At 37.9% G+C, this 15,178-nt stretch overlaps 1 protein-coding gene across 2 annotated transcripts in view; it reads left to right on the top strand.

Annotated features, from left to right (window-relative positions):
• The window catches only part of KYAT3 (kynurenine aminotransferase 3), a 60,951-nt gene that overhangs the window by 23,952 nt on the left and 21,821 nt on the right, over positions 1–15,178 (top strand). For both annotated transcript variants that reach the window (XM_080803077.1, XM_080803076.1), the window contains 6 exons: positions 3,543–3,601; positions 4,136–4,280; positions 7,929–8,078; positions 11,594–11,680; positions 12,647–12,772; positions 12,872–12,992. In XM_080803077.1, the coding sequence (XP_080659203.1) occupies positions 3,543–3,601; positions 4,136–4,280; positions 7,929–8,078; positions 11,594–11,680; positions 12,647–12,772; positions 12,872–12,992 (688 nt within the window). The remainder of the gene's footprint in view (positions 1–3,542; positions 3,602–4,135; positions 4,281–7,928; positions 8,079–11,593; positions 11,681–12,646; positions 12,773–12,871; positions 12,993–15,178) is intronic.

Genomic DNA, 15,178 nt, shown 5'->3' on the forward strand with positions numbered 1-15,178 from the left:
GCTTTGCTGTGAATCTCTGGCATTCCCTGACTTTCAAAAATAATCACTTTCATCTTTGTGTGATATTATCCCTATATACCAGACTGTCTCCAGATTTACCCTTTTTTATAAAGACACTGTCATATCGGTGTCATAGCAGTGTCCCCCAACCCATGACCTCAATTTAACCAATTACATCTGCAATGAACCTATTTCCAAATAAGGTCATATTCTGAGGTACTGGGTGGTAAGACCTCAACATGAATTTGGGGGGGAGGGGTGGTTACACAATTCAACCCACAACAATCACTGTACCTCCAGACTTCATTTCTGCCATGTTGGTATCAGGCATAGCAATGAATTGCTTTGGCCAACACAATGTGAGTAGAAGTGGTATTTGCACATCTAAGTAGAAATTAACATTTTTCCCCTCTGCTATGAAATTGACAGTATTCCAAAAAGAGGCTATTTTGTCAGCTGATGTCTCAGAGTGACAGTGACATGGAACAAAGCAGCAGCTGATCTTCAGTCAGTATGTACTGTGAAAAAGAAATAAATCCTGATGATTTTAGGCCACCAAGACTTTGGGGTCATTTATTACTGAAGCATAAATTAACTTAAGCTGACTGACACAATAAACCTAACATAAACTAACTGATACCTTAAGTTCACTTCTGATGTGTGGATTCTTTCTTTCATTCATCAGATATTTGTTGAAAAATTACTATGTGCTAAGCATAGTTCTATGTGTTGGACACTGTGATAGTTCATTTTGTGTTGACTTGGGCTGGCCAGGAAACCCAGGTATTTGTTCAAACATCCATGTAAATGTCTCTGAAGGCGTTTTTCAAATGAGATTAACATTTAAATCAGTAGATTTTAAGTAATTTGCCTTCTATAGAATGTGGGTGGGCCTGACCCAATCAGTTGAAGGCCTTAAGAGGAAAAAGACTAAGGTTCCCCCCAGGAAAAGGGAATTCTGCCTCCAGAATGCCATTAGATCCTGAGCTGTAATATCAACTCTCCTTGGGTCTCCAGCGTGCCTTACTGCTCTGCAGATTTCAAACTTGCTGGCCCCCATAAGTCACACAAGCCTTTCTTGAATCAATATATATATGCACATCTTATTGGTTCTATTTCTGTGGAGAAACCTGATTACAGACACATAACAGTTAACAAGCTTGAACTAATCCTCAGGGTTCACAATCAAAGGAAGGTTATAGATAAATAAACACGAAAATTACAGTATTGTATAGTAAACGCTGGAATTTACTCCATGTAATAGAAGTACGTGGGAAGAGCATATAACCTTGACCTAGGGAATCAGAAAACACTCTGTGGAGGAAATGAAGTCTAACTTGAGAACTGAAAGTGGCAAGTGGTTTAGGAGGTAGCCAAGTGCAGAGACAGGGTGATGGGGAGCAGGGATTGAATTGAGTATAGAACATGCATTCTCAACAGGGGCGTCATTGCCCTCAAGGGGAGAAAATTGGTGCTTGGCAGGTGAAATCAACCATAGCTATTACAATGTTTTGTGACCTTGGAAAGTTTAGCCCTATCTGACAAAACTTACTTTATGGAGCAGTAGGGGAGATGATTAGAAGACATATCTGAAAGGTCTCCTTATGGGGGCAGTGATGAAAAGGAGATTAGGAAACATTGGTATGGAAAAACCATTAAGGCAGAGGAATGATCATATGTGAAGCTACAGAAGTAAGATGGAGTATTTCAAATATTAAAATGGTTTAGGCAGGTGGGAAGGAGCAGAGAGGCAGGGAGGTTGTGTGAGAGAGGCTGTTCTGGACACAAATTTTAAAATTAAATCTGGAAATATGTTTTGCCTTCAGTTATCTAAATATTTTAAATAAAATTGAACTTTTGTGTCTAAATGATCTGCTGCAGACTTTCCTCACCTATTTACATATGAATATGTACGTTGTGTTTGCAGCCACATGCTAAATGAATCATTAAGTTTTAAACATTTTAATGGCAAAGGACAATTGTTAAGATATTTTTTTCTGTCTATCATTCTGGGACTTTTTAGTTTTATAATTGTAGTTTCTGGAATAGCATCCTGTTCAGGTGGGTACTTAATCATAATGCTATTCTGGAAGGCACCTTAACCTCTGGAGAATTTGCATGTGATTTACTTTGCTGGAGTTTCAAAGATTAAAAAATATGAGAGTAAGAAGATTTTTTCTTGGTTCCATTGTTGGAATAGAATGAGAACAATGGTGTATTTAATAACCATTATCATTATCTTTCTCCCAGATTGAATTAAAATTGCTTTAATATTCTATTAGGAAAATCTTTATAAAAATGCTGCCAATCCTTTTTTTCCCTACCAGCTTGTTAACAGTGAACTTAACTCTAATTCAGTGCTTTGGTGAGATAGTATAAACTTAATTTTAAAATCTAGAGAACTAAAGAATTATATGCTGTACCATAATTTTAACTTCTAATATTTTTCTCCCATAGCCCTAGCTTGCTTGATGTAAAGAGACCTGACCTAAATGTCTAATACATTCTTTTTAGGAGGCAGCATTCTGGTAACTTTTTATAAGGTCTTGTTACATAAAAGACAGTATATAGAAATAGATCTGGGGGCACCTGGGTTGCTCCGTCGGTTAAGCGTCTGACTCTTGATTTCAGCTCAGGTCATGATCTCAGGGTTGTGGGATCAAGCCCTGCACTGGAGTCCATGCTCAGGATAGAGTCATTGACATTGTCTTTGTCCCTCTCCCTCCCTCTGCCCCTTCCCCTGCTCACACTCTAACTCTAAAAATAAGGAAAGAAATAAAATCTAAAAAAAAGAGAGAAAAAGAAAAGAAATCTGAGTATGTATTCTGGAGTCAGACTGCCTGGGTTTAGATCCTGGGTTGAATCTGTTTGGGTTTAAATGTTACTAGCTTTTGTAAACTTGGGCGGATGTGTAAAGTTCTATAACCTTATCCTCTGTACCTCACTTTGCTCCTAACTAACTTAGGGGAAATAAGAGAACCACTACGTAGGGTTGTTGTGACTATTAAATGAGTTAATAATGTACAACACTTAGAACAGTGCCTGGTACCTACTCACTACTCAATAATGTGAGCTGTTATGATTTGGGGCTCTCTGTTAAATAGTTTTAAAACCATTTGTTGAGTGCTTCCTGTGTGCCATACAAGGCACGTACTTGTGGAACTGTTACTACATCTTACCTAAAATGATCTTCAGAGAAGGACTCAGGGTATGTTTTTACCCTGACTTTTTTTAGTATCATTATTGTTCTTTTCAGTGCATTTCAGGCCTTCAAAGTGGTTTATTTTTTTAGGCTAGGATGCTATTTTTGTTCTTTGGTGAGAAGATAAACATCGAAGGATCATAAGAAAAGTGTTCCTTAGGGCAGTAGGTGGGAGATGATTCCACTTCAGAATTTTGTACTGGGCTCTGGCATTTGTCATGGTACCACTCTTCCCATAGCGACAATAGGGAAAATGTAGAGTTACCAGTGGTTTTCTGGCTTTTTTTTCAATTTTGATTAAAGAAATTTAAAAATACTTTTCAATATTTGTATCTTTCAGAAGATGTCTTTGAAAATCACCAATGCAAAACGAATCGAAGGCCTTGATAGTAACGTGTGGTGAGTGCCTTAGAATAAGCAGTAATAATGTGGTGAAGCTTTCTTCCTGCACATTTTGATTTTCTTAGTTGGGAATTTTTACCCTCATAAAAACTCTACAAATAAAGGGACTTATTTTAATTTACTCATTAAGTGAAATTGGAAGGAAGTTAAGGGTCCATACACTGATTTATTCATTCATATAAATATGGTACAAGTGCTAAGCTTACAGATAGGCAGAGAAAAGGACAAAGAACTTATCTTGTAATCCATGAGCTAGTAGCAGCTGGTATGGTTGAGGGAAAAAAATAGATGATGAAACTGTAGGTTTCAAGAAATTGAGATTTCTAAGAAACTTCTAAGTTCATTAGTTCATAAGCCATCATTTAATTAGATAAAATCATTTTGTAGGTGGTAAAGTTTTTGCTGGGAACTCATATTTTTTTATTTGTGAGATTAAACTAGGTCTTAGTTTTTCAGTTTTATGTTAAGATCATGAGATATAAAAAGCTAACTTTGTAATTTTGGTACTTACTATTATTTTTTTAATTTTAGGATTGAATTTACAAAGTTGGCTGCAGACCCCTCTGTTGTGAATCTTGGTCAAGGCCTTCCAGATATATCCCCTCCCATATATGTAAAGGAGAAATTATCAAAGATTGCAGCAATTGATAGCCTGAACCAGTATACACGAGGCTTTGTAAGTATATGAAGACCATGTGGGGCATGGGCTTGCATTTTATATGGTATTGTGGTTAAATGTGCTTCTGTCACTTCTGTATAATTGGCTTTCTGGGACCAGCTGTCCCAACCTGGTAATCAGAGGAATCCCCACCCTTGCTTGCCCTTATCTTCTAGAAGGAGCCGTCCCCAACTTCTAACCCCTCCACAGTCCTCTCTTGGTCTTTGCTTTACTGTTGTTCCAGCATAGGGTCTGAGGGCAACAAGGGAGGGAGAATCTTCTCTCTTTTTTTCCAGCTTTTTTTTTTTTTAATTCCACTATGGTTGATGTACCATGTTGTATTTGCTTCAGGTGCACAATATTGTGATCCAGCAATTCTGTACAGTACACAATACTCATCACAGTGCACACTCAAGTCCCCGTTACCTATTTTACCCTTCCCCTGCCCACTTCCCCTCTGCTGCACATCCATTTGTTTTAGTTAAGAGCCTGTTTTTTGGTTTGTCTCTCACCTTTTTCCTTTGTTTTGTTTTTTATATTCCACATATGAGTGAACACGTATGCTATCCGTCTATCTCTGACTTATTTCACTTAGCATTAGACTCTCTGGCCCCATCCATGTTGTTGCAAATGGCAAGATTTCATTCTTTTTGAGCTGAGTAGTATTCCTGTGTGTGTGTGTGTGTATGTGTGTGTGTGTGTGTGTGTGTACACCACGTCTTCTTTATCCATTCATCTCTTGATGGACACTTGGGCTGCTTCCATAGTCTGGCTATTGTAAATAATGTTGCTACAAACATGGGGTGCATATTTCTTTTGAATTAGTATATATATTGGTATTATATACACACACACATACACATCACATCTTCTTTATCCAGTCATCTGTTGATGAACATCTGGACTCTTTCCACATTTTGGCTTATGTGGACATTGCTGCTATAAACATTAGGGTGCAGGTAACCCTTTGAATCACCACTTGTATATCTTTGGGGTAAATACGGGTAGTGCAGTTGCTGGATCACAGGGTAGTTCTTTTTTTATGATTTTTATTTATTTATGATTTATGATTTTTATTTATTTATTTGGCAGGGGGAGCATCAGGCAGGGAGAGAGGGAGAAGCAGACTTCCCACTGAGCAGGGAGCCTGACGTGGGGCTTGATCCTAGGACCCCCGGGATCATGACCTGAGCTGAAGACAGAGGTTTAACCGACTGAGCCACCCAGGCACCCCTAGTAGTTCTATTTTTAACTCTTTGAGGAACCTCCATACTGTTTTCCAAGTGGCTACACCAGTTTGCATTCCCACCAACAATGTAAGAAGGTTCCTTTTTCTCTGCATCTCTGCCGACATCTCTTGTTTCCAGAGTTGTTAATTTTAGCCATAGTGACAGGTGTGAAGAGATATCTCATTGTGGTTTTGATTTGTATTTCCCTGATAATGAGTGATGTTGAACATCTTTTCATGTGTCTCTTGGCTATCTGTATGTCTTCTTTGGAGAAATGTCTGTTCAGGTCTTCTGCCCATTTCTTGACTGGATTTTTTGTTTTTTTGGGTATTGAGTTTGATACATTCTTTATAAATTCTGGATACTAGCCCTTTATCTGATGTGTCATTTGCTAATATCTTCTCCCATTCTGTAGATTACCTTTTAGTTTTGTTGATTGTTTCCTTTGCTGTGACCTATGCCCATTCTTTAAATATTTTTCAGTTTTTGTGAATATATGTAAGTATATTTATATATATGTGTTTTTTATTTGAATAAGTACAGGAGATAGTATTGCACTGTCACCAGTCTGTGGATGACATTGGTCACCTCAGGGAGATGGGAAGGAAGTGTTGTTGAGGAGAGATCATAATTCTTTTTTAACACAACTTTGCCTAGTTTTAATAATTGTATGAAGCATGTGTTGTTTTTGTAATTAAAAATTTTTTAAAACACAGGCCCTTATTCTGAGGAAACGTGTAATGTTTATGGTTGCTTTCAGATCACCCCTTGCTAGAATTTGTTAGACGTGTTATTAAAATGAAATTCAAAAGAAATTTTGGTTTTCCAGGAATGGTGACAATCTTCTCTTGCTCTTTTCACAAATTGCGTATATTTTTTGGAGCTTGAATTTAAGTAGTCTCTTTCTCTTGCTATTATTTTTTAGTTTACTGGCTGTATTCTGTCACCCCCCTGTTAGTAATTATACCCAGTTTCTCTAATAGTACAATATCTCCTAATTTCAAATTATGAAAAATATGCTACAGCTTTGTTTTTATTCATTTTATTTGGGTGAGGGTCTGTGACATACTAATCAACATTCTGACAAAGGTGACAAACAAAAGTATCTTTCACAACAACAACAAATGCCTCCTTTTTGTATGAGCTGGAATGGATAACTTAAAATGACCAAAGGCTCTTTTACTTCATAAATCTGAGGTATATCCTACCAGCCTTACTTGTGTCCTGACCCAGTTTATTCCTTTAGAGCCCTAGGTGCTTTGCAAAAAAGCACATGCCCAGCACTTGGACTCTCACTTGCAACTGACTGAAAATCAAGGAAGTTCTCCAAAAGCAAAAAGAGGAGCTACATGCTAGGAAACAATAAGAAATAAGAAATACTGAATTCAGTACCAAATAAGACAAGGAGGGGAAAACGGAAGGGAAAGAAAGAGAAGGAGGGAAGAACAGAAAACATAGAAGAGAAGAATCGAGGCAGATCGAATAAAGGAGTTAAGACTCCCTACAGGGATGCCTGGGTGGCTTAGGGATGCTTGGGTGGCTCAGGTGGTTAAGTGTCTGCCTTCAGCTCAGGTCGTGATCCCGGGGTCCTGGCATCGAGTCCCACATTGGGCTCTCTGCTCAGTGTGGAGCCTGCTTCTCCCTATGCCTCTCCCCATGCTCTCTCTTCTCCCCCCCCACTCTCTCTCTCACAAATAAATAAATAAAATCTAAGGGGGAAAAAAAGACTCCCTATATGTCTCAGAGTTTTTGGATTTACAGTCCCTTCATTCCTCTAGTGAACGTTGTTGTTTGCTTGAGTGACTCCTCCCCTCTTGGCTATCATGTGGCGAAGAATGTCCTACTTCCCTCCTAACATAACTCTCATATAAGCACTAATATACATTTCTTTGGGGAATTTGTTTTTGCCCTCTCTCCATAGTCCATTGGTTGGCATAATAGCCTTCTCTTTGGTGACATGGAAGAGCAGAGTCAGGATACATAGACAATGCAGGTTTTCTTATTTTAGCTGGGAAAAAAGTCCAACTCTACCCAGTATAATTTAATTACTATCAAAAATAAAGTAATTGAATGTGATTTGATTGCTGTCAAAAAATGTACTGTCAAAGACATATTTGGTACTGAAGTCAATTTTTACCAAAGCAAATATGTTGGTATTTTAAATTCCAAAACCAATTGTTTAATAGGTTTTTATTTTGTTTTTTTGTTTGTTTTCTTTTTTGTCATTAGCAAGTTTTTATTACCCTTCATGTAGGAATCCTCTGAAAGTAAGGGAAAAATGTTTCTTATTTCCATTAAAAAATATAAATTTTCTTTGGATAATTATAAACATGAAACCCAAATTTTAAAAATTCTTTCATTTTAGATCCAGAGTACCTCCAAGAAGTAGATCCCATAATCAAATTTATGATTTTTTTCCCTCTTTTTTGTTCAACAGGGTCATCCATCACTTGTGAAAGCTCTAGCCTGCTTATATGAAAAATTTTATCAAAATCAGATCAATCCAAATAAAGAAATCCTTGTGACAGTAGGAGCATACGGATCTCTTTTTAATGCCATTCAAGGATTAATTGATGAGGGAGATGAAGTAAGTGTATTAACATTATCATCTTACTTATATTTAATTATTATCATTTGTACTGCCTTTGAATCTTTTAATTTACATTGTATTTTTAATTATTTTTGAAGTATAGTACACATGAGTAAAATCCACAAATCTTAAGTACCCAGCTTGACCAGTTGTTTACATGTGTATGTTTATATATATGTGAATATATATCCAGGTAACCACAAACCAGATGAAGATATGGTACATTTTTGCACGTAAAAGGCTCCCTTTTGCCTCTGCCTCGTTTATATTCTTCCAGAGGTAACTACTCTTCTGTCTCCATAGTCCCCTTTTACCTGCTCTTTAAGCTGATATAAATGGAATCACACAGTATGTGCTCTTGAACGGCTTCTTTCATTTATCATTATGTCTGAGATTCATCTGTTTCGTTGCATGTGACTCATTCGTATTTTCACAGCCTGTTTAGAGAAGGGTAAGTGGAAGGGGCTAGCAATGATGGGGAGAATGAATCTTTGATTTGCACGACTAAAATTACCCTTATCTGAACTCAGCGAGTATTTGGTCAGTGTGTTTTTATGCCCAGCATCGTTAGCAGCTCCATGTGTAACAAGAAGGATGAATGATTTCTGCTTTGGTACTGTGACCCATATGACCCCAGACTCAGTGCTGCCCCTCTGTCCCTATCATCATTCCAATACCCCTGCTCCAGTATTTCCGGACCTCTTCATTCATTCAGAAATCACTGAGAATCTCCTATACTAGGCACCCTGGGAGACAGTTTCTGTGTGGCAGGAGTTTCCCGTCTAGTGGAGGAGATACTCTCCAACTGGTGAATTGGAATGCGTGTGACAGTCAGTTGTGGAGAATGTGTTAGTTATGGTGGTGATGGCTCTGCTAACATAGGCTCAGAAGACTCCAGAGAGGCGTTGCTTAAGCCGAGTCTGAAGAATGAATATTTACCTGGATCTATGTTGTTAATTCCTTTCTTTGAACTCTCATGGCTCTTTCCCTGTACAGTTTCTATAAAACATACTGCTGTTACTTTGTATTATGTTATTCTGTTACATCTCTAATTCCCTCTACTATGCCAGACAATAAGCTCCTTAAGGAAACATCTTAAGGAAGTACAGGTATACTTTCATATACATAATCTCCTTTGAGCCTATAAACTAGTTGAAAGTTTCATCTCATTCTTTGATGTTCTTAATCCTTTCTTGCTCCCCCCTTCTGTACTCAGCAGGTGCTCTTCTTTCCTTTGTTCTTTCTTCCCTGATCACTGTATCTGATATTTGAAACCACACACATGTCACTTTCTATCACATTCGCCTATTTTATTTCCTTTATAACATTTATTACTATCCAAAATTATCTAACTTACTTCCTTGTTTTCTTATTTAATGTCTTGGTAGAATGTAAGTTCCAGGAGAACCAGTTTATTGCTCTACAACCAGTCCCTGAAACACTGAGTACTCAATAAATACTCTGCAGAAAGAGAGGGGAATTACTCCCAGCATAAAAATAGAGAAATTGCTGCAAAGAGTGTCAAGTATATTCTTTCAATTTTACCTCCCTGCCTCTCCAATTTATTTTCCTTTATTGAGCTCTCACTTCAAATCAGGCACCTGTGTTTCTCACCAGGGTTCAAAGATAGGTCATCTTGGTCCCTGAGAATTTCGTAGACTAATTAGGAACTTACAGTCCACCTGAGGGAAAGATCCCTTCCCAAAGGGAATGAACAAAGATGGATTTCTTTGCCCTGCACAGTAGGTAACACCTAATATAGTATACTGTATAGTAGGTGCTCAGTGTGAACTGAGTGGCTAGCATAAACAAAGGGGCTTTAGAATGTAAGGCCCTGATATGACTTTAGTGAGAAAGGCCTTTGAACAGGCATTTCACATCATAAGAAATACACAGTAAAAAGTGCAAATTTGGAAAAACAATCAGGTATCGCTAATTTAACCGACAGAAGTTAAGTGAGACAACTTAGTGTTGATTTGTGAAATTAGAAATAGTTACTCAATTTTTCAAAAGCAATTTGGCTGTCTGTATAAGGTGCCATAAAAATGTTTGTACCCTTTAATCTAGCATTAGCAATCATATGAATTTATTCAGCTATTTAAAAGCAGAGAAACTACATATAATCACAAATAAACATAGCATTATTGTTTATTTATTTATTTTAAAAGATTTATTTATTTTAGAGAGAGAGAGCACACATGGGCACTGGTGGGAGAGGGGCAGAGGGAGAGAGAATCTTAAGCCAACTCCTCTGTAAGCACAGAGCCCATCATGGGGCTCAGTCCCACGATCCTGAGATCATGACCTGAACTGAAATCAAGAGTTGGATGCTCAACCACCTGAGCCACCCAGGTGCCCCAGCATTGTTCTTTATACAAGCAAATGATTAAAAAAAAAAAAAAAAAAAGACTATTTTAAGACTCCCAAGTAGCCATTAAGATAATAAATATTAAAAGTATAATAGGAAATTTTCATGAAATATTACTAGGTTTAAAAAGATAAAAAGAGGGGCACCTGGATGGCTCAGTTGGTTAAGTGTCTGACTCTTGATTTTGGCTCAGGTCATGATCTCAGGGTTATAAGATTGAGCCCTGTGTCAGGCTAGGTGTGGAGCCTGCTTAAGAGTCTCTCTCTCTCTCTCTCTTCCCCCCGCCCCCGACCCCTCACTTCCATATCCGTGTGTTCTCTCTCTCTCTAAAAGAAAAAAAAAGATAAAAAGAAAAAGAGAATATATATGATGGGTATAAATTATGTGTTCAAACTTTCCTTATAGAAAAGTAAAAAGGATGCTAGATACCAACTGGACAGGTTGGATTGGCCCGTTGACTGATGTAAAAGCCAGCCCACAGGTGACTGAGAGAGAACACATAGAGGCCAAGGAACAAGGAATATGTATCTTAAGGGGCTAGGAAAAAAGACTGAATCTAGATATAAGTCACCCACAGGGAAATTGTGGGTATCAGACATTAACAATAGCATCTTAACCTGTCTCCCTGCATCCAGTCTTTGTTTTGGAGTGCTTTTGAGCAGAGAAAAACATCTTTAATCTCAGGATAATGCTTGTAAACTGGTACCCCATAATGGAGAGCATTGCTGTGTCGTCTTTCCTTACAGTCTTTGGCTTCTGCCCCTCTCTTGTATTTTATTTTGTAATTTAAAATTTAAAGAAATACTTAATGTTCTGGCTGGAACATTCCTTCAAGGATGTGATGAGACATGGCCTCTTCCCCCAGAAAAATCTACCTAAGCCCGTGTGAAGTTTTATATATAATTTCAAGAATCCCGACTACAAGCCCTTCTGTAGACCTCATTGAGAGAGCAAGGACTCCTGGACAAGTGTATCTCTAAGGTCTTTTCCACTTGGCTATTAGCTCCATGAAGGCAAGGGAGACCAGCCTTTTCACTGCTGCATCTCAGCAGGTAGTATAATGCCTTATATACAGTAGGTACACAGTATTTTTTTAAATGAATGAATAATTGGTACATTAAATTCTTATTTGGGTTCATTTTAGGTCATAATAATAATGCCTTTCTATGACTGCTATGAGCCCATGGTGAGAATGGCTGGAGCAACACCTGTTTTTATTCCCCTAAGATCTGTAAGTTTGCCGGCACCATTCACAATCTTCAAGATGTTTTGAAAATATATGTAATTGCTTTGTTCCTGATAAAGTTTCAACTTTGATTACTTTTTGGGATTTACTGTGTATCTCTACTATGGCTGAAGGTAACCAACATTTTGAAGAGAGCAACTTATATTACTATCTCCTGTGTTTGCCATGTGTCTCTGTTGTACCAGCATTCACATTATATCTAATGTTATCTCTTGTAGCTATGTGTCTCCCTCACCAACATGAGCAGGTTCAGCTCAGAGACCATTTCTAACTCACTTTCATAGCACTGCTCCCCAGTGACTAACAGTTTATGCTGAGTCTCCATAAATGCTTGTTCAGTTCTGAATAAAGTGAAAATTCTGAAATTTTTAAAATTTTGCTTTTATTTTTAGGAATTTAATGAAGCATGCTACCAATGTCTTTTTAAAAATCTTACTAAAATAAGTATACACTAAGATAAATCACAGAATCTTATATTGGCCTTAAAGTACCAAACGTGTTAACCATAGTTATAGCTGGTTCCCTTGAAGGAATGTAGACACTTAACAGCTATTTATGTCGACAAGATTTTATTTTGCCATTTAATAGGTATGAGCATGAGACTAGTCTTCTTGGGCTCTTAAGGCTTAATGATTTTTTTTTTTTTTTAAAGACTTTATTTATTCGTTTGAGAGAGAGATACAGTTAGAGAGAGCATGAGAGGCGAGAAGGTCAGAGAGAGAAGCAGACTCCCCGTGGAGCTGGGAGCCCAATGCAGGACTCGATCCCGGGAGTCTGGGATCGTGACCTGAGCTGAAGGCAGTCGCTCAACCAACTGAGCCACCCAGGCGCCCAGGCTTAGTGAAGGCCTTACCCTTCTCTATTTTTTTTCCCCCCCAGTAAGGTTATTTATTTGTAAGACAGCAAACATGAATTAATTGAATTAAATCACATTTTATTCTTCATACTTAGAAACCTGTCAGTGGGAAAAAATGGTCTAGTTCTGACTGGACATTGGATCCTCAAGAACTGGCAAGTAAATTTAATTCTAAAACCAAAGCTATTATACTGAATACTCCACATAACCCCATTGGCAAGGTGAGTCTTTGATCTCTTTATACAGTCTTCTGACCTATCATTTTCTCACACGTTGAATCATAATTGGCTCTGCTCTTTTGTTTTCTTTAATACATACAGGTGTATACCAAAGAGGAACTTCAAGTAATTGCTGACCTTTGCATCAAATATGACACACTCTGCATCAGTGATGAGGTTTATGAATGGCTTGTATATACTGGAAATAAGCATTTAAAAATAGGTACTGATTATTACATAGAGTCACAATCTAAATGTGTTTGGGCACGTGTGGAACAACTGATTGGAAAGGATCCCAGAACGGCTTTAAAATAGTCCTTACATTGGGTATCTGTCCGGATGAGCACTTAAATGGGATTTGAATAAATGATGCTTGAGTGAAATGATAAACAGATTGAAGGACAAGCAGTACAAACTAAGGGAAGAGATTTTTGGATCATACTATAAAGCTGTGAAACCAGAGAAGTCATACTTTTGCCTATATCCTTGGCTTTTTATCAAGAATCCATCTATTACTTGGTACATAAGATACAGGGAGCTTACTTGTTCCCAAGCTGGACTCTCTGTGCTGAGCAAGTTGCCAAAATTCCCAGTCAACCGGAGAATGTAAGGCCCAGTAAGCTATTGCTGCTTGGTCTTTGCCAGAGATTTCTTCATTACTACTGGGCCATCTCGCAAGTGCCTCGGTGTCTTCTAGAATTGTTCAGACTGATATCAACTATAAGATTATATGCACAGCTGCAAACGTAGAGTTTTTGCACTTGTCCTTCCAATGCCCAGAAACACTTTTCCCCCTAGATATCCACATGGCTCAGTCTCTCACGTCCCCCAGGGCTTTATTCTGGTATCAATTTTTATGGCCATATATAACATAGTTATAAGCTTTCCTTCCAGCATTTGCTTTGCTTCCCCCCCCGTTCTGTTTTTTCTTTTATAATAAATATCAAGACCTATATTTTTTACTTCTAACTTGCTAGAACGTAAGGATTTTTGTTTGTTTTAGTGTCTTCTGAATGCCCAATTTCCAGGATAGGATTCCTGCGTATGTTAGAGGATCAGAGCATAATTGATGAGTAAATGAATAGAAAGTATGAAGGGGATAAGAGAAGGAAAACTAAAATCACTCCGGCAAAAATCAATAAATAAAAAATTAGTGTACTTATATATAAATAGTTGAATATATCATAATTATCCCTATGTACATTATAAATTGTAGAAATACAGAGGACAAAGCAACTGCTTGAGGGGATCAACAGAGGAGTGAGCAAAAGATGGAATTTGCTAAGCAGAGAGGTAGGAAGAAAATTCATACCAGATAAAACTAATATGGACTGAAACAAGGAGGCGTAACAGATCAAGATATACTTAAGATTAGGGCAAGTGGTTTACAAGGATATAAAAGGCACAGATGATGATGGAAAAGTAGGGTAATTCTGGCAGCCTCGAATATGAGAACAGAGTTTAAACTTGTGGAGGAAGTCAGTGGTTCTGAAACTCAAAGCCTTAGTATATAGAGCACCTCAGAGCCACAAAGTTCCCATCATGAAATAGGGATACATTGCCTTCCATCCTGAAACAAGAAAGAGTTTTCCTAACAGAAATTTAATAATTAGAAGAAGTCATTAGGGGCGCCTGTGTGACTTGATGGATTGAGCATCCAACTCTTGGTTTTAGCTCAGGTCATGATCTCAGGGTTGTGAGATCAAGCTCTGTGCTCAGTGGGAAGTCTGCTTGAACAGTCTCTCCCTCTGCTCCTCCACCCCCACCCCCGCACTCATGTACACACACACACACACACACACACACACTCTCTCTCTCTCTCTCTCTCTCTCTCTCTAAAACAAGGAAATCTTTTTAAAAAAAGAAGTCAAGGGGCGCCTGGGTTGCTCAGTGGGTTAAAGCCGCTGCCTTCGGCTCAGCATCCTGGGATCAAGCCCCGCATCGGGCTCTCTGCTCAGCAGGGAACCTGCTTCCTCCCTTCTCTCTCTGCCTGCTTCTCTGCCTACTTGTGATCTGTCTGTCAAATAAATAAATAAAATCTTTTTTAAAAAATAATAAAAAAGAAGTCAGTATAAAAATCACAGTTCTGTGCATATTTGTAACAGAGAGCCATTGAAATAAACACACCAGAACTTTTTTATTTTGCCATTAGTATTCACTTACTAAACATTCATTTGTTTCATCGTTGGTAGCATACACTGTCAGATAAACAGTAGTACTTATTTTAAGCACTTAAGAAAATTTCAAGGAAGAAAACTTAAAATTGATTTTTTAATTAAATTTTTTATTTTTTTTATTAACATATAATGTATTATTAGCCCCAGGGGTACAGTTCTGTGAATCGCCAGGTTTACACACTTCATAGCACATACCTTCCCCATGTCCATAACCCCACCACCCTCTCCCTAC

Source organism: Martes martes (genome assembly GCF_963455335.1).
Source record: "Martes martes genome assembly, chromosome: 4".
Lineage (NCBI taxonomy): Eukaryota > Metazoa > Chordata > Mammalia > Carnivora > Mustelidae > Martes > Martes martes.